Here is a 25,713-nt window from a genome sequence, read left to right on the forward strand (position 1 = left end):
CACGCTGGGAAATGCCCTAAACCTGGCCGGCAGCACGTAGCCAGTGCTGGGACTGGGAAGAGACGTTCTGCTGTAGTGCCCACAAGAAAATGGCTCCTGCCAAAGAACAGGGGAGTGGCCTGGGAGTGGGGTGGCAGATGTACTCTTACCTCTGCCACCTCGGGGTGCTACCATCAAGTAAGAAGCTTGTTTCCTCCTTTGTATAATGCAGTATCTGCCTCAGGAGTTGGTGTGACGCTTATTGGTATAGTGTGGAGTGCAAGAAATGACCACCTAGAGACCGAATTGAGCCAAGTTATGAGTCTTTATTAGCTGGCCAGCGACCACCCCCTGCCCTGTTAGGGTACAGGTACAGAGAATGGTCCTGAGCTGAAAAAACAGGAAGGTTTTATACTATCCTAAGTTAGAGCTACATGACTTTAGGCTAGGTGACTTTAGGCACAGTGGTTGAAACAACATTGTATCATCTTCTCCACAGCTGTGGGGTCTGGGACCAGCCTCGGACCCCCCCCCCATTTCACCATTTCAGTTACAATCTAAGCAAGTGAGCAGGTTTACAAAACAGATAGCGCCAATTAACCAATTAAGGAATATTCTTTCAGGCGTTAAAGCAAGCACAATAAATTTCACGACAGGCAGCTGGAAAGTTTAAACAATTAGTTACAAGTTAAGTGCTTTATCTCTGCAGGGTACATCTTTGCAGTTAGGGACATAAGTCAAGCCGAACATAGGTCACCTGGCGAGCAAACAAACATCGGTTTACATTATAGACTTAGGTCAAGCGGTATCTAGCGAGCAAGCATAAGTTTTCAAGTGGGCCTTTACATTATGAGTACAGCACTTCGTACACAGGAAACCAGAAAACCCAACCGAGCCTTCAGAGGCCTCACGGAGGAGGTGGCAGCTGAGCAGCTGGCCTCAGAGGCTGAGTTAGGATTTCACTCCGTTATTCATCTGTCCCTTTGGCCATTGCCATTCTGGTCCCGTCTCGCAATTCCTACAAGGAAGGGTGTGGGCTCAGTCTGACTTTAGGCTTGCACAGGGCGGGGACTAGGGTGAAGTCAGCGGGGCGTTTCCCGCCCTGGTAAATGCAAAATTTACCAGGGTGCCAACAAACTTAGCAAGATAAAAATATTTTAATGCAATATTGTAAAACAAAAAATCTAATGCAAAAAGTCCATGATGAATTAAATATCAAAATTTAAAGACAGGATCCAACATCGCACGATCCTCCCTCACTCGCTTAACCACCGGCGCGGGCCGGAGAAGCGTGCGGGTGCCTATTTCGAGAGTTCATCATTGACGCGTGCAAGAAAGGAGCCGACCAGCCTGCGGGCGGCGGCGGGAAGGAGCGCGCCCCAGGTGTGCCGCGCGGCGCTGCGGGCCAGCTGGCGCCAGTTTCGGGTTTCGGTTCGCGGCGCCTGCGCGCTGAGGGGTCCGCCCCGCCCCCGGCCCGCCCCCAACCTATGTAAGCGGCTCGGCTTGGGATCGCGCCACCGCCAGACTCCCGTGTCCCTCCGCGCAGGCGGGTGGCGCCCCCTCCTCATCATGGTGAGCAACGCGCGGAGGCCGGGAGGGGAGCGGGAGGCCCGGGCCGGGCACGGGGGTTGCACCATACCGGAAAGCAAGGGTATTTGGGGATTCTCGGGGGAAGTGGCATGCAAACGAGGACCCGAGGTTCCGGGTTTGAGTTCAAGCTGTTTTGGGACCCCAGTGCAGCACCAAGGTAGGGGAGAAGAGGGGGGACTTGGGGGAAGAAAACGGTGACGTTTACGAGGAAGGGACCCGGGAATTGCAGAAGATGCTGCTCCCTGGGAGACCCGGCTGGCGGGTGGGCCTGGGGGAGCCAGCGGGCGCGCCCCAGGCTGCTCCCGAGCCCGCGCTGGGGCAGCCAGTCCTCGCCTTCCCCTGCGCATGCCCAGGGCCCTGTGTGATTAAACCACTTGCCAGCTAAGCCCCGCCGAGGCTGGCGAGAGGCGGGGCGCGTTCAGAGGAGGAGACGGTTTACGGTAAAGACTTGTTACTGGCAGCTTTTAGCAGACGGGAAAACAAGTGGCTCAGAGAGGTGCTGCTGACACACAGCAAAGTGGTGGTAGAGCTGGACCCTGAACGCAGGTGCCCTGTGCCGCCCAGTCCTGGGGCAGGCACAAAGACCACGACTTCGTGGGGGGCCGGGAGAGGGCAGAAGAGGAGGTGGCAGGCGCAGTGAATGAGGCCCTTTGTCCAGTGCTCGCCTGCTCTGCCCCCACCACCCCTTCTGTGGGACCATTGTCCCCTCATTCCAGACAAGAGAGTATTATCTGTTGCTGCCATTGTTGGGGGAAGGGAGGCGGTCTTGGGGTAACCCTTCTTTGCCCCCACCCTTCTCTCTGCACTCAGAGCCAGGGCAGCTGTGGCTTGGCCCAGACACAGAGACCCCCACCCCCAAAGAGGACATCCTTAATAGGTGCCAAGAATATAAAAGTTAGGGCCAGTCCCAGAACCACAGACTCGGGGCCTGCCCTGCATGCACTCCAGCACAACTTCTGTGGTTTCCTTTTAGAGGTGGCAGCAATGGGTGATCCTTGAGACGAGGACAGTAAGAGTGTAGGAGAGCTTCAGACAAGCCTCCCTCTCCTTCCTCCACGACCAGAAGCAGACAGGTACTCAAGGGCGGAAAAGGAGAGAAAGTCCAGTACCGCGCCGCCTGGGAAGGCGGCCACAAGTAGGCCAGAGACGGGGGGCAAGGCTGGCAGGGTGCCCGAGACTGACCTCCGACTGACACCTCCTCTTCCCTTCCTTACGCAGAACAGAGGCTTCTCCCGAAAGAGCCACACGTTCCTGCCCAAGATCTTCTTCCGAAAAATGTCATCCTCAGGGGCCAAGGACAAGCCTGAGCTGCAGTTTCCCTTCCTTCAGGATGAGGATACCGTGGCCACGCTGCATGAGTGCAAGACGCTCTTCATCCTGCGTGGCCTGCCGGGAAGCGGCAAGTCCACGCTGGCACGGGTCATCGTAGACAAGTACCGTGATGGCACCAAGATGGTGTCTGCGGATGCTTACAAGATCACCCCTGGTGCTCGAGGAGCCTTCTCTGAGGAGTACAGGCGGCTTGATGAGGAACTGGCTGCCTACTGCCGACGTCGGGACATCAGAATTCTTGTGCTAGATGACACCAACCATGAGCGGGAACGGCTGGAGCAGCTCTTTGAAATGGCCGACCAGTACCAGTACCAGGTGGTGCTGGTGGAGCCCAAGACAGCGTGGCGGCTGGACTGTGCCCAGCTCAAGGAGAAGAACCAGTGGCAGCTGTCGGCCGACGACCTGAAGAAGCTGAAGCCTGGGCTGGAGAAGGACTTCCTGCCGCTCTACTTCGGCTGGTTCCTGACCAAGAAGAGCTCTGAGGCCCTGCGCAAGGCTGGCCAGGTCTTCCTGGAGGAGCTGGGCAACCACAAGGCCTTCAAGAAGGAGCTTCCACACTGTAGGTGGCGAGGTGGGGGTGGGGCAGGGACATTAAACCCCTGCACTGTTAGCCTCATTTGTAAGCCCACTTGCTGGGCACAGGGTGCTGTGTGCATTCGGTCCCTCCTTGTACTCAAAGGATTGGGTGCCAGCTGGGGGAGGCAGATGAGGCCCACCTGGAGGAGGCAGAAGCAAGTTGGCGCTTCAGAGGCAGCCCTGGGTAGTGGAAGCACAGCGGGAGCACAGGGTGAGCTGCTTCCCAGAGCACCTTCCCTCCAGCCCTCTCTTCCCCAGCTGCCCTCTCCCAGCCTGGCTGTAGACCACTGGCCCAGTCTTGGAAGGAGGAAAAACAGCTTACTATGTAACAGCAATATGTCACCATATGATACCACCTTTCAGGGAGAATCTGGCCTAGTGTTTGCAAACTCATGTTTAGCAGCAGAACCATGTTCCCAAACAAAATATTACATAGGATCCTAAGCTGCAAAAAAATTAAACTAGTACTATTGTTCCTAGACTGGTGAAGAGTTCCCAGGCCTTGGGCTAGTTGGGGTACTCATGGGTAACGTGGCATCCCATGGCTTCAGAGAACAGGAGTCTCAGACATAGTCTAAAATCCCTTGCTTTCCAGATGGGAAAACAGACCCAGCAGGAATGTGGGATTTGCGGGCTGGAGCCCTGGGCTGTCCACTCCTAGCAGGGTGCTGTCCTGCCAAGGGCTCTTTGTTCCAGTGACAGGGCAGGTTAAAAGGATGAGGGAGGGTCCTGGTGGCTCTTATTCTCCTGCAGTGGCCTACTGGGGAAATGTCACTGTATAATCCATCTATGCCTTTAGGCCATTTCTGGTTCTCCCCAATTTTAGATTATCTTCATGCTTGAAATAGTCCGCTCATGTTTCTTTATTAGCTTGTGTTGCTCAGAAGCAGGTAATTTGCGTGAGTTCTCAGGGAATTTTTTTCTCGGCTCCTAAAGCTCAAATTCTCGGTAAAGCTTCCGAGAGGCAGAGCTCCTGGGCTGAGCTGGTGGCTCTGCCTGCCCTGGAGTTACTGCCACTCAAAGTTGCTTTTACCATGCATGAAGAACTGGAATCCTTTTCTAGCCTGGGTTACAGCAGGAGAAACGTAATGGGCCAAGAACAAGGCTCAGAGTAGAGGTCCTCCTCTCCTGTGGAGGGTGAGACATCCTCGCAGGGACTCAACTCTGGGAATAAACAGGAAAAAGCCAATGACTCCAAAGATAGTCATGGGCATAGAGTCTGGAAGTTGGAATCACAGACACTCCACACCTCTTCATGTCTGCCACATAATGTCATCCCATTATAGCCCGAGACCCTTCCCACACCAGGCCCTCCAGAGCCTGTCATCCTCCAGACGGGCCTGCAAGGTGTGTACTGTGATGGTGACCTTGTAACTTAAGTTGCCCAGGTGGTCTTGTGAAAATTGGGGTATGTGGTCACCCTAATTGCTGTACTGGGTTGATAGATAGGGGTCAGTCACTTACCCCAGGCTACACGGCTAGTAAGCACAGGACTGAGACATTAACTGTGTTCTTTCTGGCTCTTTCTGTCCTACTACATTGTTCCCAGTCCTCTTTTTTCTTTCCACCCCACTTTTCATGACTTGCCTTCCCCTTTCAGAGGTGATGCTGGTGAATCTTGGATTCCCCTGCCAGGTACCACCTATTCCTGGGTTGCACATGCCTTAGAGTTTGGGGACCAGATGTAAAGATTTACACAATGTAGAGCCAGGGAATGTAAATGCCTTTTTTTTTTTTTTTTTTGAGACAGGGTCTCATTCTGTCACCTGGGCTAGAGCGCAGTGGCATCATCATAGCTCACCGCAACCTCAAACTCCCGAGCTCCAGTGATCTTCCTGCCTCAGCATCCTGAGTAGCTGGGTCCACAGGCATGCGCCACCCCACCCAGCTAACTTTTTCTCTTGTGAATATAGGATCTCACTGTTCCCCAGGCTGGTCTCGAACACCTGGCCTCAAACAATCCTCCCACCTCAGCCTCCCAAAGTGCTGGGATTATAGGCATGAGCTTCCTCACGTAGCCTAAACACTTTTTGTAGCCCTTAAGTTACCATTAGTTTGATCAACTAACGAATGAATGAATTGTAGTTGGATTGATCACAAATTTGTGCTTAATGTCTGAGCTTTTTCCTCTGGGCCTGCGATCTCTTGGTGGTGGATGTCGGTGTGCCCCTGCTGCTCTGCCCTGACTGCACCCGCTTTCTCCTTGCAGTTATCTCTGGGAATGAGTCCAGGGAGAAGATTGACCTGGTCACCTATTTTGGGAGGAGACCCCCAGGCGTGCTGCACTGCACAACCAAGTTCTGTGACTATGGGAAGGCCACCGGGGCGGAGGAGTACGCCCAGCAGGATGTGAGTTTTCCTTGGGAACACCCAGCTGAGGTGGGGAGGGCAAGCGGGCTGTAGGTGGAGATGGGTGCCGGTGCCAGCCGTGGACCAGAAACCAGACAGCAGCTCAAGAAAAATGGCATCTCTTCCTCCAGCTCTCCCTCCCCAGGCTTAGTGGCACAGACCTCGGTTGCCCATTCTAAGGAGCCTGCCCTGGCAGTGCCGCCTGCCCCCGAGTGCCTCTACCTTCCGCAGATTCAAGGGGAATGCTGGTCGGCAGCAGGCTCCTACTCTGGCCTTTCTGAGCCTGTGTTAAATTCCAAAGGTTAGGAGTCCCTTGCCCTCAGGGAGGCTGGTGCAGAGGTTCCTGTCCCCAGGTCTGAGCCCTAGTCTTGCCCCAAAGTGAGGGAGTGTCTAGGATATGAAGCCTATTGACTCATGGGTTCTAGACCCTTCTGCACCATACAGCCTGCACCCTATGCCCGTAGCCACTGACCTTAAACACCAGGCGGTTGCTCAGTCACATAGCTGAGTCTCCAACCTCCTTCAGTGTCGCCTTCTTAGGGAGGCCTTCCCTGACCCCCATCCCATCTCCCCCTCCTCTGCCTAGGCTGATACAACCATGTTGTTTGTTCGTTGGTCTCCTCCCACTCAAATGGAAGCTCCCCAAGGGAAAGGAGTTTTTAGTTTTGCTCACCTCTGTGTTCCCAGCTCCCTAGCATAGTTGAATGAATGAACACATTCACACCTGCCACCACCATTTCACCCATTCTTTCATTTAGCTTATTAAGCACCTGTTACGTGCCAGGCACTGTTGGGACAAAGGATTGTGAGCAAAAACAGAAGCTTTTACGGTCAGATGGGAGAGATGGGCTTTCTCAAAGAATCAGATGTAAACCAAAGTGTACAGAGTGTGGTTCGATCAAGGGCATGTCTGAGTCGCAAGGGTGTTTCCTGGGTCCCAGCGTGAGCTGAGCAGTGGTAATGGCGCCTGCTGTGTACACCTGGACACTCGCTCCTTTCACCCTCGCATTAACTCTGAGGTAGGCTCTGGTATGATCCCTGTTTTATAGGTGAATAAACCAAGGCACCGAGAGGTGGAGCAGCTTGCTCGGAGCCCTGCAGCTCAGTTGGGGAGCTGGGCTTTGAACTGGCAGGCCGGGCCTTAGCCCACTGCCCTGCCTGAGTGCACGTGCTTTTCACTCCAGCCGAGCCGTGCCCAGGGGAAGGCTGCATGCTGCAGATGCTCGTGGATGAGGTGCCTTTAACAGACCTCTGCTCAGCCGTGCTCACGTGTCAGCTGTCCCCTCTTCTCTCCCAGGAGTACCCCACCCTTGGTCAGCTGCCTCTCCTGAGAGGCCACCACCTGCAGCTTGGGCCCCTCTTTCTCACTCTCCCCAGGTGGTGAAGAAATCTTACTGCAAGGCCTTTACGCTGTCCATCTCTGCCCTCTTTGTGACACCCAAGACGACTGGGGCTCGGGTGGAGCTGAGTGAGCAGGAGCTGCAGTTGTGGCCAAGTGACGTGGACAAGCAGACCCCGTCTGACAACCTGCCCCGGGGGAGCCGTGCCCACATCACTCTCGGCTGTGCAGCTGATGTGGAGGCCGTGCAGACGGGCCTTGACCTCTTGGAGATCGTGCGGCAGGAGAAGGGGGGCAACCGAGGCGAGGAGGTGGGTGAGCTAAGCCGGGGCAAGCTCTATTCCTTGGGCAGCGGGCGCTGGATGCTGAACCTGGCCAAGAAGATGGAGCTCAGGGCCATCTTCACGGGATACTATGGGAAGGGCAAACCCGTGCCCACGCAAGGCAGCCGGAAGGGGGGTGCCATGCAGTCCTGCACCATCATATGAGTGTCCTCACCACTGCAGGCCCCTTGCGTTTTAGAAGGGAAGGGGAGGAGAGGGAAACACACCCTCTGCTTGATTTTTGAGTCTTTTTTTTTTTTTTTTTTTTTTTTACTCAAAGTTAACTTACAACTTTTTACAAACTTGTAAAATAACTCGCCCCTGCTCCCAATGCTCAAGCTCTCAACACAAGGTGGGTGGGTAGGTACCATTCAGGACCCTGGACCAAAGCTGATGGGGCTAGGCTGGGCCTGCAGCTGCAACCAGAACCCTGAGCCCTGCCCCTAGCCCAGGCCCGCTCCTCTGACCAGAGCTGGGCTCGTAGGGACAGACACCTCAGCTGCATACACCCTGCTGACTCGAGGCAAAAGGCAGTAGGGCTGCGGGGAGTTCTCCACTGCCATGGAAAACTCTAGTGGTGGCTTTGATCCCATTTCTTAACCAGTATACGCCAAGGAAAGCTGGGGCTGTTTAGCAGGGTAGAAAAAGGGGTTTACCTCCCACCTTTGGTCCTAGGTCCGTCCCTTCCTTCACACCATAACTAGGTAACAGTTTGATAACTAGGAAAGAAAACAGAACAAGTATGAGCAGCCACATCCCAGCCTGGCTGCTGGTCTCATCCAGCAGCTGGCTGTCCTTCCCAGTGGCGTGGTTCTGTTGTGGATGGGGAGATCGTGGCCAGAGGCAGCATGTTGGTGAGGAAGCTCCAGTCTGCCCAGCCCTTCCTGCCTCCATGGTGCCTCTGGAGGCTTCTGGCCTCCTCTAAAGGGGGCTGGTGGGTACCAAGAGCCAGTGGAGTGGACCCCTAGCTGGTAAGGGCCAAGGCCCACCTGGTGCCTCTGGGGAGGGGTGTTTAACACTGCCATGTGTGCTGTGGTTCCTGGGGTGCCTTCCACTGTCTTCCGCTCAGTAACAGGGCCTTGCTAATCAGACCGTCACTTGAATGTGCTTCAGATTTAAGTTACTATCCTGGCTTTGCCCAACCTCAGCAACTTGTAAGACTGATAATGAAATAAATCATGTTAATCCTAGCTGTGTGCAGTGTCTCTCAACCTTCTGTGCCCAGCTAAGTCTTTCCTGGGGCTAGGGCTTGGTGTATTAGCGCTGGCTTTGTCCCTCAGCTTGGGGCCATCGGTCCTGTCTCCCTTCTGCTGGCTGGGCACAGCTGTGGTGAGGCTGGGCAGCTGAACAGTGTTGGCTTTCATGAGGAGGCAGAAAAGAGAGAGCCTGGCCTTAGACTCATGCAGAAGGTGGGGGTTGCTGGGTATGAGGGATGTGGAGCACAAAGCCTCTCGTCCCCCATTAACCAGGGCACCAGGCCCACAGGTGGCACCAGCCCAATCTCACAAGGAAGATTTCTCAGCAAGACCCAAAGTTCCTAGTACAGGTTTTTCCCAGTTCGCCAGGGAAGGCCACTTTCAAGTCAATGCTATTTCAAGCACAAGACAAGACCTAACATTCTAGAGGTCCAGGCCAGCAGAGGCCTAGACGGCCACATGCGGACTGCCCAGTCATATCATTTCACCATGACCTAGGCACCAAAGAGGAAGGCTGGAAAGAAAGGCATAGGAGCTCAGGAGGCGGAGAACTCGTAAGTTATCTTTCTGGTTCAGGGCCTTGCCCTGACCATCTCTACTACCAAAGGACAAAGATCTAAGCTTCGGGCAAAGCCTCAAATGTCTCTGCCTAGAACTCCAAAGGCTACTCTGAGCACCAAGCTTGACTGAAAAGCATGATGTCCGCCACTGCCTCCTTGCCCGGCTTGCCTCCCACATGCAGAAAGGGAAACCAGTGGAGAAGGCAAGGGCGTTTGCCAGGAATGGTGGTTTTACTCACCTAATGTAGGAGACCAGACTAGGGCTCTGGAGCTGCCCGTCCCACTGTGAAAGGGTCTGGGGGCCAGGGGGCCGGATTTCATCCTCCTCTCCACCTCCCTCGAGCCCACAGTGGTAACAGGAACTGTGAGACCCTATGTAAGTAAACAGCCCTGTCTAGGTGAGCACCCACCCGTGCTCACGTGTGAGCTTTGGGGACACAGCTTCTAGTGCACTCTAGGGCCCCAGCTGCTTTCTGAACTCACTTCCTCCGTGACGGAGGTCCGGGCCCAGCAGCACACCCAGGGCCTGCTCAGTCCTCACGTGCTGGACAGGTCAGGAGAGGCAGCAGCACCCCACCTGCCTCCAGGCCCGACTGCCCACAGCCCTGTGCGGCAGCTTGCTGAACCTATGAGTCCATGTTAGGATCAGTTTCTTGCTGGACGCTCAGGTCAGGCCCACTGACTCTGGAGTGACACAAAGCAGCTGCCAGAGCAAAGGGGCCAGAAAGGGTCAAAACATTTTATTCTCTCTTTTTTTTTCTTTTTTAATAAAGTTAAACAGTAAAACAAAAATTCACAAGCTGCCTCCCTGTCCACCCCCCGCCTCCCTCCCCTACCCGCAGTCTTCGGCACTGGCTCCCTTTCCTTCACCCCACTCACACGGACACGGGGTATCCAACCGAGAAAATGAAACTGCTCTAAGTACACGGAGACATGATGAAGGGAGGAGGTGAATTGTGTCCACATTCAAGGTTAAACTGAGTGACTGCATTTTCTGGGTTCTGGGTGGTTGCCCTTCATTAGCCAAACTGAAAAAAGAAATTCCCTGGACCAGATGCTGAAAGGGAAAAGAAGGGCTTGTTAGTTGGCTCTGGATTTTCCAGGGGAGATCACTTTGCTCTGATCATGGAAGGCTGCTTCAAACTCAAACACAGAAACTCTAAGGGTATCAAACAGTCTGGGCTCTGCGGTGCGAGTGGGAGCACGTGACCGCATTACATGTGCAGCTTCTGAACAACTGCACTCTCGCAGAGAAGCCTCAGTACCAGGCAGCTTAGAGACACCTCTCTGACCCTGCAGAGATGTGGTGCTAATGGCCCCAAGGCAAGGTGTGCCTGGGACCTCCCTTTCTTCATCCTCGGCAACAGCTGAATGGATAGATGCCCTGCTAGGTGAGAATTCAGCTGTCCCCACTTATGGATCCCTCTGACTCCCAAAGAGCTGCCTCAGTATTGGCTTGTGATCTGGGAACTCCCAAGAACAGCAGGCATACCCACCTTCAAAGCTGAAGCCCCCAGGACCGCCGAAGAATGCCTTGAAGATATTGTTCGCGTCAAAATCTGTGGAGCAGGATAAGTAACACAAAAGGGACAAAAACGTGAAAAAAATCAGAAGTGTTTGAAGAAGAACTGATGACACTGAGAATGGGTCTCCAAAGCTTTCCCAGATAGTCTCACTTTTCTCCTTTCCCAACACTTCAGCTCTGCCTGCCCTATGCAAAACATGCTACTTGGTCTCACTCCTAGGACATGTTCCCTTCTCCTTCCAAGTGGGATCCGAAAGGAAAGCCTCCTCTGCCTCACCCATGTGGCTCGGCCATTTGCACTTACTGATACAAAACCTTCCCCACATGGTCGCCCTAGAATGCTGAAGCTGCTACCAAAAAGGTTAAAACCTGTCACTTAAATGCTGCCAAAAGTTAATATAAGAACAAGATCTATGAGTTACTGTATTTGATTCCATGTCTGTTACTCTGTCTAGACTGCATGCCAGAAAAAAATACTATAATTTATTAAGTACCTATTAGGTTCTAATCACAGTGCTGGGTACTTTGAATACATTGTAACATTTAATCTGATTAACAATCTGTGAGGGTATTAATCCCAATTTATACTGAACCAAATATATGCAGGGAGTTCAACTAACTTGCCCAAGATCACAAGGCCAGTGAAAGCAGCAGAACTGGAAATTTCAACTCCTGACTCCAGCGCTGTGCTCTTTCCCTGGCCCCAGCAGGTCTGATGGCTCAGCCCCAACTACTTCCTAAGCTGCACAGGACTGATCACCAGGTGATTCCACGGCCATAGCATGTCCAAAATTGAATTTTTCTGCCTGCACATCTTCCTGGGATCCCTGGCTCAGTGAATGACCCAATCAGTCAGCCATGCCAGAGTCACTCTCTACTGAGTCCTTGCTCTCTCCCCAACACATCTGAGCAGCAACCCACTCCTGCCGAGCCTACCCCTACCTCCCGATTGTGCCCTCCAATCCTCGCCTACCTATTTTGTCTTCCTCCTCCACTCCTCTCTCACCTCCATCACAAATATATTTCTAGATCCACAAGTGGGTCCATAGCATCCCTACTTAAAACTCTTCCGATAGCTTTTACCTGCTTATAGCTCTTCTCAACTGCTAGGCAACATGTTTACTACCGGTGAACTTAGGTTTACTAAACACAAACACCTCCCTCACCCCTGCCGTGAAGAGGATTCAGGATTATTTATATACTATTGCCATTAGATATCCAATAGATATTCTTGGTGGAAGAAAAAGCGTTGGCATTAAAGGTGGTCTGCACACTGTGCACAGTTCAAGGCCTCTACTGTCTCTAATTGAGCCCACAAAGAGCAATGACAATGACAACAGCTGTGCTTTACTTTTTGGGAAATTAAAATCTGTGAGGGTTTACAGGAATGCATGACACACATAAATATCAGTAGGTGTACACTTTGTGGTGGGTAAAAAAGAACTTGCAGCTAATAGGAAAAGGCCCACATTCCTTACCACACACAGCCTTTATGGCCTTCTGAGGTCTGATCCAGCTACCTGCCAGCCTCACCTCTCACCACCGCCTGCCTCTAGCACCCCATTCCTCTATCTTCCCAGACAGACGAAGCCTCTTGCAGACCTCCAAAGGGGCCACGCTTTTCTGCATTTCCAGGCCTTCCCTTGCTGGTGCTCACCTCCCTGGAGCCCACTCTGCACACTGTGAACCTGCTACACTTAACTGCACGTGTCTGACTCCGTGTCTATTAGGCTGTTTAGACCAGGGATCAGATTTGGCCCATGGGTCAAAGTTCAGAAACCCCTAGACAGTGGGTTCCTGGAGGTCAGGGAACCTATTTGATTCATCTTTGTTGTCTCCAGCACCCAACACAGTGCCTCACGTCAAGGGAATGCTTTATAAATCCCTACATATCACTACCGACTACATACAGGCTCTCCCTCTGGAGTATCTGTAGAAAAAATTCTAACATTCCATAGCTGTCAGATTCACCCCAGGCTGCCCCAACCAACTTACCACCCATATTCATGCCCTCCTCATCCAGGTCCTGTCCACTGTCATAGCGAGTCTTTTTCTTCGGATCAGAAAGGATAGTAAAGGCCTCTCCAACTTCCTTGAACTTTTTCTCTTCCTCCTTCTGAACCTCAGCACTGGCTCCACTGTGCCGATCTAAGGGAGGATTACAAGAACTCAGATGAAATCAGAGTCTCAAGAAAACAAAGTTTGAGAGAAAAATCACTTTATATCTGATTTTAGAATTTGGTAGTTCCCAAAATTTAGAGGGCACCGAACTCTGCAATACCTTATTCCAAGCTGAAGAAGCTCTCCAAGGCTTCCCCTCTGGACTGATTTTTGCAGTGGGCCTGCCCTGCGGGTTCTTCCCACTAAGCCCCCGCCCCCCACCAGCTCTACCTGGATGATGCATCAAGGCCCGTTTCCGATAAGCTTTCTTGATTTCATCCTCAGAGGCATTTTTGTCCACTCCCAGAATCTTGTAGTAATCTTTCCTCTTACTCCTCTTCAGTTCCAGCTGCGCATTTTTTAGGAGCTGTTTGTGTTCTAGAGACAGACATCTGGCATCAATGGACAAATCTGATTCTAGTTTCCCTTGCTGAGTCCCAGCCCCCTGCCTGGGACTTAGCCCTGTTAACCATGCCAGGGGCTTATATAGTACTTTCTTCTGGAGATTAGAAAAAAATCTACTCACACTTAGGTTCCTCACATTAGTCTCATCACACAAAAAAAGAAGTGAAAGTGAAAGAGAGGATCTGGGACCAGGAAATAGGTGCCTCTTGTTCTCCCCCCCCAGGATCTCTGCTCACTTGTTCCTAACTGCTGATCCGACAGGCTCTAGGTAGGTCCCCGATCCCTGAATCAAACCACCTCATGTCCAATTTCAGGGCCTACGAGTAAGACCACGCAGTTCCCTGAGAAACAAATGCTCCCCAACTCCTTTACCTTTTGTTTTCTCCGTCTGATACACTTTTTCATAGTCCCGCACTGCTTCTTCATACTGTTCTGTGTCCATGTAACTGAGAAGGAAATACAGGGCAATACAGTGCTCAGACATAAATAGCAATGGTCCTTCAGTATCACTGTAGGGCAAGAGGCATGGCTCAAACAAGACACACACTTTTGGTAAGAAGCTTCATGAAACAGGTGCCCTTAATTTAGCAGTGAGAGAAAATCAGCTATCAGTTCCTCAAGGGGAAAAAAAAGAGGGCCCAAGGCACTTGCACTCACCAAGCAAAGTGATTGCTCAGCTCTGAGCAGAAAGTAATCAAGGGGCAAAAGTTCCTTCTGACACAGCCACCCAAGAGGCATCTGGACCACCTTAGGAAAAGCAATGTGAAGGCGCCTACTTGATTACTCAAGATTGAAACACAAGTGGGATAAATAGGTGTGAAAGAGCTTTGAAACCTACAGAGCCATAAACATGCAGGGCTAGCTCTAATCCAGAGTAGAAGTGGGATTAGTGAGCCACTAGAAGGATCAAGTTCACGGTGGTAGCTGCTGGCAAATGCTTCCATTAAGACCAATCAATTTAGGAAATGTTGGTAAATGAGAAAGAAAAGGAGACTCTAAACACAGGCTTGCTTCTATTTTGGCAGCACAAAAAAGGAAGGGGCCCTGGCTCAAGATGGGAGGAATCTAGCTTGACAGGCTGATTGCCAGACCCTTTAAGTGTCTCTTGTACAGAAGCAAATGGCATTTTCCATGTCTTGATAAGATCACTGGCACCAAGAGTGGCCTACTAATTAAACAGACTGTGGCAGGAGTTTCACCATCACCTGGGGAATGGGAAGTGATCATGTAATGCAGCTAAATGCTACACAACAGATTCAACTTATTACACTGCTACCCCACAAGCCCATCACAGACCCCCACCAGCCTTGGAGGCTAGGGCAGGAGAGTGCTACCAAAGTGGCTGGTAAAGGCAAAGTCCAACATCTTAGGTATATCTGATTTTCTGGCAACATTTTGATTTATGACTTTAAAAAACCAAAGCCTTGCAAACATAGGACACAAACGCTACTAGAGCTCAGAGAACCAATTCACAGAATGAAATGTAATACAATTTGAAGTAAAAATATTGGTAACTGATAGCCCGGGGTGTAGAGTGATGTGACAAATGATTAACCCTGATAAACTTTCCAGGCCCACATGTAATGTATTAAACAAGGCATGCTACAGTGATTTGCGCTTTTAGTTCATACTTTTTAAAATTCAAGGATATCCTAACATTTTAAAATTTTTAAAAAGTTGAAGAAAAAGTAGAAAAGCTCATGATAGGAGATGCCAAAAACACTTGGCATCTCCCCAACTTTAGGGATAAGTTAAGGCACATGGGGACAGTGGTCAGGCCTCTGGTAAGGCTGTGGCCTGAGCTCATCTCTAGTGCTTCTTGCCAATCCCAGCTGCTTTAGGGGACTGTTGCCAAACAGCCAATTGCACTAAACAGTGCACACTGTCCCCATGTGGCAGCATTTCAGAGGAAGAGCCACTCCAACGATAGTTCTGTTTCTACCAGGAAGAAGTTGATTTCAAAGCAATTCCTGATTTTTGTTTATTACACATAAAGGAAGAAAATAATTCTCTATTCAATTATTCTCCTAGCAAATCAAGAATTTTCTGTTCTCCTTCTATTCCCTGTTCAAACACTACAGAGCATTCCCCTGAGCGAATATAGTAGTACCATGTATCTACCTACTCCTTCCACTAGACATTTAGGGGATTATTGTAGATAAAATTGCAGCAAACACCTTCATTTATATAGCATTTTGCATCTGTTAAAAACAGGCTTTAGCTGGGTCAAAGGGTGCTCTTTTGTCTTCCAAAGCTTCCACTTTTGTCTGCCAGGGGCAAAGATGGAATGACTGATGGCTGGTCTCACAGAATCTCTATGATATAATTCCATGTATGTTTCTGTTGGACCGACTTAATCATCTACTTAGAAATTCACTTAAAAAAAAACACACACACACATAGCAGTTTTCCTATTTTAAGTGAGGTAATTTTGGGAAAACTAAATAGGGGGTAGTCCACAAGATATTCTGTAACACTGATGAGATGGGGCAGCTTAAATTACTGGCTCGTCAGGCATCAATAATAGTACCTGCTTTTTTTTGAGACAGAATCTTGCTCTGTCACCCTGGGTAAAGTGCAGTGGTATCATCATAGCTCACTGCAACCTCAAACTCCTGGGCTAAAGTGATCCTCCTGCTTCAGCCTCCCAAGTACCTGGGACTACAGGTGCCCACCATGATGCCTGGCTAATTTTTCTATTTTTAGTAGAGACAGGATCTTGCTCTTGCTCAGGCTGGTCTGGAACTCCTGAACTCAAACGATCCTCCCCCGCCTCGGCTTCCCAGAGTTCTAGGATTACCGGCGTGAGCCACCGCACCTGGCCTAGCACCTGTTCTTTAGAGATGACATTTCATAATAAGGAATGGAGCAGGTATTGGAGGATTGCTATACAGCAAATATGTCTTCCTTTGGGAACTTTAAAGACAGGAAGGTTTTTCTCTGCCAGGAGAATAATCTGAAATAAGAAGAGATGGATTTCTGAGAGACCTCCTGGCCCTTGTTAATATTCCTGTATGGAGAAAATTGTCTGGTGGGTCCAAGAGTAAGATGAACAACTCTGCTAGGAAGCACCCTGCCTCTGGGGCAAATGTGGGCATTGGGGGTAGGCATAGTCTAGCTCACAAAACACCTTGTTAGACAGGGCATCCCCTCCACTCAAAACACTCAAGCTCAGACTACTGATCCAGGATACTTCAAAAGGAAGTTCCTTATACTGCTGGGAGGCTGAGCTGGATTAAATCCATTCCAACCATAAGATTGTCTTCCCTCGTCCAGAACAGACAGGATAGGTACAACTCTCAACTATATCCAAGCGATACTTTATTTCTTCCTCTTCCAAGCATCATACATTCATTCAACAAAACATTATTGAGTGAGCACCTATGTGCCAAGCACTGTGCCAAGTTAGAGCAAAAGTGTACAACACAAAATAAAATCTCCAAAGGAAATGGATTTAAACTTTAACAAAAGGAATTTGGGTCAGGCATCAGAGGAAACTTACTGACCGTGAGGGGCGTTAGACACAGGCATGGGAGACTGAGGGAGCTTGTGCAATCTCCTCCGCTGGAGGTCTATAAAGATAGTCTAGGGCTGGAACAATCCCACCTAGAGGCAGGGGGAAGGACCAAATGACCTCACAACATCCCTGGGTCTGCTTTGTCATCCACAATGCAATTCCCCTGGTAGGCCAACGGCAACTCCCTCTTCCCCCAACCCACCAGAGGCACTTACCACTGAGCTCTTCTCAAGTAGGCTTTTATATAAGTGTCATCGAGCTTCACTGCATTTGTGCAGTCTTCTATTGCATCATCTAGTTTCCTAAGCTTCAGGAAAGAGAGAGCAGTCATACTTCATATCTTTGGTGACTGAGGGAGCCCAGAAGCTGTGAGCATTTTTCAAAATTCTAAGAGGATCAGTCATGCTGGCCCCTAACAGTCACACTAGGTTCTTGTTCTTTGTCACTAGGGGATAGGGACAACAAATTAAAAATTGGGTTTTTTTTTTATACGATGCAAGCCAAACATACTTATCTGCAAGGATACACTACCTCTACCACTCCATGTTAGTGCCCAACCAAAACAGAAATAATAAGGGTGGTTCCTGCCTTCCATTCTTCCAGAGGCCAACCAGAAGGATCAGAATTACTGTGATTTTAAACTGCTAGAACTCTGTAAGGGCAAGGAGCCTACTTTTTGTTTCTTATGCTATGTAGGGCCACAGGGGAACTCAGGCCATTTCCAGCCATGAAAAGTGACCATGAGTTACGCTGGAGAAGAAAACTAAGCCTGTTTCATACTCTTCCTCCACATTGCTCCTAAAAAATAAATGAGTACTTGCTTAAGCAAAAAGCAGCAACAATACTTGCTTAAAATTATCCTAAAGCCCCTAGCCATTCTCTTACTGCAAAAAAGGGACCTTGAAGAATAGGTGAGAATATCCTTCCAAATTGCCCAAGTGCCCCAAATTCCACAGAAGTGATAAAAGCCTGACATTCAGAAGGTAGTTCCAAACAAGCTGAGATGTTAACCAAAACAACTCTTCCTCTTTCATCTGGCTTACCCTCATTGGGCAAATTTCCCAACACCTGTTTGATGTCCCTTAAAAATATCTCTACAGGCCCCAACAATGAGACCAAGTGCTTACCTTGGAATTAACCGTACCCCGATTACAGTAGAGTTTAGCATTTGTTTTTATATTGTTGGGGTCTATCCCCAGGGCTTCTGTGTACAGTTCATATGCTAGCTTGTAATTTCCTTCCTTAAATGCTTTATTCCCATCTTCTTTCTTGGCTTTAAGTGCTTTGGCATTCTACAGAAAGAAGTAACGGAGGTCAGTTCACACCCAGACAACCTCAGACCACTACACAGAGAGGCCAGAGTCTGTTTTCAAGTTCTTCAATTCCAGTAGTTTAGCATCACACAGCACCCCCCGCCCCACTACCGGGTCTCATTTGTGCTTCCTATGGAGTGTACAGGGGAAATCAAGAGTTACAAAAAATAACATAGTTATTTATGTTCCAGGGCTTGCCTCCACTCCCCAGGGCAAGTATTACTATCTTTCTTCACTGAAGGGAAAAAAAAGACAAAAAACCCATTTAGATATTATAAGGATCTAATCTTACATGATCACATTTACCTTTAGGTAAATAAAAGTGCTCCTGAAATCAATCATCCCTCCTTCTTTCCCTCCCCTCTTTTTTTTTTTTTTTGAGATGAGTGAGTACCTGGCATCAGCCTAGCTCACTGCAACCTCAAACTCTTAGGCTCAAACGATCCTCCTGCCTCAGCCTCCCAAGTAGCTGGGACTACAGATGCGTACCACCACATCCAACTAATTTTTCTATTTTTGATAAAGATGGGGTCTTGCTCTTGCTCAGGCTAGTCTCCAACTTTGGAGCTCAAGTGATTCTCCTGCCTCGGCCTCCCAGAGTGCTAGGATTACAGACATGAGCCAAAGCACCCGGCACTGAAATCATTTCTAATGAAGACCAAGTGTCCTTACAAAGTGAGACGAGAAGCTTGGCGTTCCTTGTGATTCTAAAACCTTTCACTCTAACCATCTTAAAAGGCCCCCAAAGGAAGCTTTCTTTCCCACCCAGATTTGGTCCCTAGAACTTACTCTGCAAGCGATGCAGGCCTTCTCATGGTCAGGAGCCATCCTGAGAGCCTGCACAAAAAACTGAACTGCCTTCTCAATACAATCTTCATAATAAAGGCAAAGACCTCGTACATACAGAGCATCCGCATTGGTGGAATCCATTCGTAAAATGTCACTGCAAGAGCCAAAACCAGGCACATTCAGCTGTGGTTCAGAATGTCCTCACCATTACTACCATTTGTGGCCAGTTTTTTCCTTGACCATGTATCTAGTATTAAAAGTAACCAAAGGTAGACAGATTCCCAAGAACTCTTCCCAAACCTTCCCAAATAAAACACCTGTATTTATCTTTAATATAGTTGTGTCTCATGATCCTTATACCAGAACAGGGTTGGCAAACTACAGCTCACAGGGTCAAATCCTTTCTGCCATTGGTTTTTGTAACTAAAGTTTTATTGAAACATAGCCACACCCATTTGTGCAATTATTATCCATGGCAGCTTTTGCACACTGTACAATGGCAGAGTTGAGTAATACTAACAGAGACCCTGTGGCCTGGCCTGCAAAAGCTAAAATATTTACTATCTGGTCCTTTTCAGAACGTTTGCCAACCCATGGAGTAGAAGGAAAAGGACTACTTAAAAAAACAAACAAAACCCCCCAAAACTAACAAAACACAATTTGTTTTTTATATACATACAGCTAAAATACCCAATATGCTACTATACTCTTATATACCCTGTGGGTTTTTAAATCCGTTCTAACCTTTGGCTTTAAGTCCCAAGAAGGTCCCATCAGCCCTAGCTGGCCTATCCATGCGACCATATGGTAGCTCCTATCGTAGACAGCTGCCAGATAGCATCATTCCAGTAGTATCTGGCATTTCAATGATGAACTGGACTGACTGCTTACCTGGCTACAGACTGCGCTTCTGGATAACGACCCAGCATTGCTAAACATTCTGCTTTGAGGATTTTGAAGCGATGGCAGGCAGGGGCAAATTCTAGGGCTCGGTCCATGCAGAAAACAACCTATAGGGAAGAAGAGAGCAAATAAGGTTCTTCATCCTGGACTCCAGAAATGTCTTCATTTTAGTTGGGTCACAGGCAACAAGCAGATTCAAAGCTTAAAGTGGGTCCACCGTTGAGTAAGAAATATCAAAATTTATTAACAAACCTGATTCATTAAAGTACTACAATAAGGAAAGCAGAGTTTCCAAATGATAATGATGACAGTACACATTTATGGAGTACTTTATGTATTAACCCATTTAATCCTCATGACAATTTTATGTGATAAGTAATATTACCACCTTTGTTTCACTGATGAGACAACTAAGGCACAGAGAACTAAGGTTTGAGGCTTCCAAAGCTAAATGATATAAACAGGATTTGATCCTGAACACTAAGCCAGGCACAGTGGCTCATGCCTATAATCCTAGCACTCTGGGAGGCCAAGGTGGGAGGATCCCTTGGGCTCAGGAGTTCGAGACCAGTCTTAGCAAGAGTGAGACCCCATCTCTACTAAAAATAGAAAAATTAGCTGGGTGTCCTGGTGGGTGCCTATAGTCCTAGCTACTTGGGAGGCTGGGGCAGGAGGATCACTTGAGCCAAGGAGTTGGAGGTTACAGTGAGCTACAACGATGCCATTGCACTCTACCCGGGGTGAAAGAGTGAGACCCTGTTTCCAAAAAAAAAAAAAGGAAATTGATCTTAGACACGAAGAATCCAGAGCCTATATTCCCCCCATCCTTCTTTTTTTTTGTTTTTGAGACAGGGTCTTGCTCTGACACTCAGGCTGCAGTTTGCAATGGTGCAGTAACAGCTCACTGCAGTCTCAAACTCCTGGGCTCAAGTGATCCTCCTGCCTCAGCCTCCCAAGTAGCTGGGACTACAGTCATACAGCACCATCCCTGGCTCATTTTTTAAACTTTTTTTGGTAGAGACAGGATCTTGATACATTGCCCAGGCTGGTCTCAAACTCTTGGGCTCAAGCAATCCACCTGCCTCAGTCTCCCAAAGTACTGGGATTATAGGTGTGAGCCACCATGCCTGACCAAGAGCCTGTACCCTTAATCGCCATGCTAATAAGCTGCCTCCACAGTGAATCATAACCATAATGACTGTGATGAAAACTCATATTCTCACAAACACTGCTATTTGTTACTTTGCATAATTCATCATGTTTAGCCTGTTAAGCAAGACAAGGAATAGCAAAAGTAACCTGGTACAGAATCATTGCTCCCTTTTTTTGAAACAGAGTCTCACTCTGTCACCCTGGGGAAAGTACAGTGGCGTCATCATAGCTCACTGTAACCTCAACCTCCTGGGCTCAAGCAATCCTCCTGCCTCAGCCTCCCAAGTAGCTGGGACTATAGACACCATGATGCCCAGCTAATTTTTTTTTTTTTTGTAGAGAGGGAGTCTTGCTCTTGCTTGCTCAGGCTGGTCTCCAAGCTCAAGCAATCCTCCAATCTCAGCCTCCCAGAGTGCTAGGATTATAGGTGTAGCCACCATGCCCAGCCTGTTTCCTATGTTACTGAAATTTTTCAGTTTCTTCCTTCCCTGTGCCTCACATTTCACTGAGTACTGCAGTGGCCCTTCATCCACCTATTCTTTTTAGTATAGAAATACGCCAAGAAAATAGTATATTTTAAATAGTTCAAATAGAACTGTATCATATTACTATTCTCAACATACTACTAAGCCACAAGCCAAGTATCTCAAACACACATAACAAGGTTGGGATTAGTTCACTCTTTCAGCCATATATCCCATTTTTCTCTTTTCAGAGTTTGTTCTCTGAGCTTTCACTTTCAGCTTAACTGCTATTCCTGGAAGATCCCTGATGACTCATATTCACCCCAAGAATAAATGAACCAAAAGAGAAACCTGGAATGAAGAGACACCCATTCCCTCTAACAATCTGGCAGTGGGGATCAGGAAGAAATAAAGTCTGAAAACTTGCCAGCAGAAATAACTCAAATCCCATCAACAGGAGACTGGTTAGGTAACACAGAAATTCATATAATGGAACACTATGTACTAATATTGAAAAGACTTGCAAAATCTATTCAGTGAAAAAAAGGGTCCAGAACTGTGTAAAGTACACTAACTTCATACAAAAAAAAAAAAGAAGGCCGGGCACGGTGGCTCACGCCTGTAATCCTAGCACTCTGGGAGGCCGAGGCGGGTGGATCGCTCGAGATCAGGAGTTCGAGACCAGCCTGAGACCCCGTCTCTACTAAAAATAGAAAGAAATTATCTGGCCAACTAAAATATCTATAGGAAAAATTAGCCGGGCATGGTGGCACATGCCTGTAGTCCCAGCTACTCGGGAGGCTGAGGCAGTAGGATCGCTTAAGCCCAGGAGTTTGAGGTTGCTGTGAGCTAGGCTGACGCCACGGCACTCACTCTAGCCAGGGCAACAAAGTGACACTGTGTCTCAAAAAAAAAAAAAAAAAAAAAAGAAGAAGAAAATTAAGGATCTACATTTTATATACACACAACAAAACTGTAGAAGGAAACACAAGATATAAGAACAGTCGTTACCTTAGGGGAGTGAGACCTGGGCAGACAGAGGACGTGTGAAGGGATGCTCATCACTAAATATTTTTTCATACTTTTTAGCTTTTGAAACATGAATAGCACCTATTCAAAAACTGAAATCAAAAAATACGGGCGAGTAGGTAAACACCATGAGCTGTTACACAGAGAAGACTTTCTGCAGTGTCACACAACAGTGATGGGGATACCTCTCCTTCAGTAGCACAAGTTACTGTCCTGGAAGTTCTAAAGACAATATGAAAACTTAGGTACTATGTAGGTAGGACTGTAATGCTAATTTCCTCCCTCAGATGGAAAAGGAATGAGCAAGGAGGAAAGAAGTCAGGCAAAATTCAGTGGCCACACCCTGCTGCCTTCACAGGGACAACACTCCCTGCGAAGCTGGTTCTGCTCATCATGGGGAGTGTCAGTTAAAGGCTCAGTGCTTCACTTCCCACCCCCCACCTCTCCATGACTAGGGACAGCTGCAGGCAAAGAAGATCTTTGTTTCTTCCAAGTTCATCTGTTTCCCCTGCCAGGATCATAATTCTTCATTTGTGACATCACCATGAGCTACAGTGGGGGTGGGGGGGCTGGGATGTCACAAACAGAGGATTCTGTCACAAACTCGGGATTCTGGCTCTAGAGTGAGCAAGAGAGAAAAGAAACCCAAAAGACTGCCTTTCAAGACAAAGCTTTTGCCTATGTAAACCTTAGAAAATGTGACAGTAGGCAGAACTGCTTTCCAAATACACAAAAACAAACAAAACTCATGCAGCACACTACAAAGACACTGTGGTTATTAAAACCAATGGACAAAAGAGGGATGCTAATAAGTTAATGCTGGGACTCTGCATAAACTAATCCGATATATTCATTAACAAATAAAAGACCTTCAAAGTCTGAGTTAAGAATGATTTTTTTTTTCTTTTTGTAGAGACAAGGTCTCGCTCTTGCTCAGCCTGGTCTCAAACTCCTGAGCTCAATTGATCCTCCCGCCTTGGCCTCCCAGAGTGCTAAGATTATAAGCGTGAGCCACTGCGCCTGGCCAAGAATGATTCTTAATGTACCCTTTCATCAAATATTTAATGAGTACCCTCTATAGAAAGCACTGAACAAATTCCCACATATGAAGTGACAACTTCCTTGCTCAGATGGTACTCACAAACTTAAGTGATGTTAAAAATCTCTCCTGATCAGTGTTTTTTTTTTTTTTAATTTTATTTTTTGTAGAGATGAGGTCTCGCTAAATTGGCCCAGGCTGGTCTTGAACTCTTGTCCTCAAGAGATCCTTCTGCCTCAGCCTCCCAAAGTGCTGGGATTACAGGTGTGAGCCACCATGCCCATCCCTGATCAGTGGTTTTTAACCGTTTTGAAGCCATCTATCTCCCCTTTTGAAACTGTGGTGAAACTATTTCTAAGTACCATCTAATGAAGGAGTTAGGAATTACAGAGATCAGACATAACAACTACAAGATCTCTGTAAGGAAAGGTGGCTTTTGGGAGCACTTTTGGGAGGATTGCTGAGGCCAGGAGATGGAAACCAGCCTGGGCAACATAGGAAAACCCCATCTCTACAAAACAAAGTTAACAAAAATAGCCAGGCACGGTGGTGCATGACTGTAGTCCCTGCTGCTTGGAAAGCTGAGGCAAGATAGCTTGAGCCCAGGAATTCAAGGTTACAGTGAGTTATGATTGCACCACTGCACTCCAGCCTGGATGACACAGAACCACCTGTCTCTAACTTAAAAAAAGAAAGTAAAATGGGCCTCTCCCCTGCTTCCCCCGCTTTTTATTTTAAAGATAAGACAGTCTCACTATGTTGCCAAGGCTGGAGTACAGTGGCTGTTCACAGGCAAGATCCCACTATAGATCAGCACAGGAGTTTTGAACTGCTCCACTTCTGCCTTGAGCTGGTTCATTCCTCCTTAAGCAACCCTACTCTTGGGAGGTTACCATACTGATCCCAAACTTCATGCTGACACCCAGTTAGCACAGCACACTACAGCCCAGAACTTCTGGATTCAAGGGACCCTCCTGCCTCAACCTCCCAAGTAGCTGAGACTATATGCATGCCACCACACCCAGCTGTCAATTTTTGATAAATAGCTCCCAGTTCACATAAAGTAGGAGTAAAGCCAGCTCTCATTATAATATATAGAATATATATACATAAAAATAGAGTACCCAAACCCTATATTTAATTCCAACTGGCTTTTTCTCTATTAACCAGCACACTTTTAGGCCATGACCTCACATCAACAACAGAAACAAATTTAAGTAACAAACTAATTTTGCTTTTTATCAAAAAGCCAAATGCTTAAGAAAAATAAGTACCTTAAGCAAAAAAAAAGAAAAGAAAAGAAAAAATAAGAGGGAAAGACAAGTCAAAAGCCTAATTTAAATGATAATTTACTATTCTAAATCTTTTGTCCCATACTACTTCTCTTAATTATTACACCCCCCCCACACACACACAGGAACTTTGTGACAAAGGGTAGATGAAATTATCTCATAGTTGTACTTTACCTTCCGAAAATCCCGCTTCTCAAAATCCGTTTCTGCTATTTTCTCATATTCCATGACTGCATTGGCATTTTTGAACTACACCGGAAAATCAGATATAGGAAATTTTAATGAAGTTGTAGATTCAACAATCACAAAAACCAACAAGTCCTTGATAAATTTGAATTTGAACCAAGTAAATATATCTCCTCCCAAGTATACTAGACTACCTATTTTGACATGAACAGGATTCATACCTCCTGTTGTGCCTGAGCATTTTACGATCTAGTTCTAGAGCTCTCAGGAAACTGAGACATGCTGCCATGGCATTCATTCGCTAGAGAGAGGTAGCCCCTGCCCTCTCGTAGATGCCCCTAGAAGACTTTCTTTCAAGATAACCAGAACCACAGGCATTTCACAAATCAAGCTGATAAAAGATACAGTCAAGACTCCTTTAACAGAAAGGCTAAGACTCAAATTCACCCTCAGTTTGAACTTCAAGCCAGGAACACAAGAGTCATGCCTTGATATACATACATCAAATAAATACAATGCATTACCAGGGACTGAGCATAAGTTTTGAGATTCTCACTAAAATGCATCCAGGTGTAAAGTGTATATATAGTCATGTGCTGCATAATGACATCTGATCAACAACAGACCACCTATATGGCATATATGGCATATATGGCAGTGGTCCCATGAAAGTATTGTACTTTTACTGTACCTTT

General features: G+C 48.0%; 2 protein-coding genes across 6 annotated transcripts in view; one reads left to right on the plus strand and one right to left on the minus strand.

Moving 5' to 3' along the window:
* The first annotated feature begins 1,443 nt into the window (after positions 1-1,443).
* On the plus strand, positions 1,444-8,678 carry LOC123620943 (2',3'-cyclic nucleotide 3' phosphodiesterase). 3 transcript variants are annotated; one of them, XM_045526539.1, is made up of 5 exons: positions 1,449-1,551; positions 2,543-2,642; positions 2,788-3,460; positions 5,687-5,826; positions 7,204-8,678. In XM_045526539.1, exons 3-5 carry the CDS (start codon positions 2,845-2,847, stop codon positions 7,651-7,653), a joined length of 1,206 nt encoding a protein of 401 aa, XP_045382495.1. In that variant the 5' UTR covers positions 1,449-1,551; positions 2,543-2,642; positions 2,788-2,844; the 3' UTR covers positions 7,654-8,678. The 3 variants fall into 3 exon arrangements, with proteins under 3 accessions (XP_045382494.1, XP_045382495.1, XP_045382496.1); XM_045526538.1 differs by lacking the exon at positions 2,543-2,642 and having other exon boundaries at positions 1,444-1,551; XM_045526540.1 differs by lacking the exons at positions 1,449-1,551; positions 2,543-2,642 and adding an exon at positions 1,652-1,726.
* A 1,272-nt stretch (positions 8,679-9,950) lies between these two features.
* DNAJC7 (DnaJ heat shock protein family (Hsp40) member C7) overlaps positions 9,951-25,713 on the minus strand; it is a 32,365-nt gene continuing 16,602 nt past the window's right edge. For 2 of the 3 annotated variants that reach the window (XM_045526543.1, XM_045526542.1), the window contains exons 5-14: positions 25,007-25,081; positions 19,845-19,963; positions 18,954-19,107; positions 17,979-18,143; positions 17,067-17,158; positions 13,707-13,780; positions 13,161-13,307; positions 12,765-12,917; positions 10,741-10,803; positions 9,965-10,301 (exon numbers count right to left, since the gene is read on the minus strand). In XM_045526543.1, the coding sequence (XP_045382499.1) occupies positions 10,264-10,301; positions 10,741-10,803; positions 12,765-12,917; positions 13,161-13,307; positions 13,707-13,780; positions 17,067-17,158; positions 17,979-18,143; positions 18,954-19,107; positions 19,845-19,963; positions 25,007-25,081 (1,080 nt within the window). In that variant the 3' untranslated portion in view covers positions 9,965-10,263. Of the gene's footprint in view, positions 10,302-10,740; positions 10,804-12,764; positions 12,918-13,160; positions 13,308-13,706; positions 13,781-17,066; positions 17,159-17,978; positions 18,144-18,953; positions 19,108-19,844; positions 19,964-25,006; positions 25,082-25,713 lie in introns of all 3 variants that reach the window. The other variant, XM_045526541.1, reaches the window with a different exon arrangement.

Source organism: Lemur catta, chromosome 15, assembly GCF_020740605.2.
Source record: "Lemur catta isolate mLemCat1 chromosome 15, mLemCat1.pri, whole genome shotgun sequence".
Taxonomy (NCBI): domain Eukaryota; kingdom Metazoa; phylum Chordata; class Mammalia; order Primates; family Lemuridae; genus Lemur; species Lemur catta.

Excerpts from the sequence above, each read along its gene's own strand:
- LOC123620943 (XM_045526538.1), top strand. Across the intron at positions 3,461-5,686 it reads CAAGAAGGAGCTTCCACACT|TTATCTCTGGGAATGAGTCC; the intron begins GTAGGTGGCGAG and ends TTCTCCTTGCAG. Across the intron at positions 5,827-7,203 it reads AGGAGTACGCCCAGCAGGAT|GTGGTGAAGAAATCTTACTG; the intron begins GTGAGTTTTCCT and ends CACTCTCCCCAG.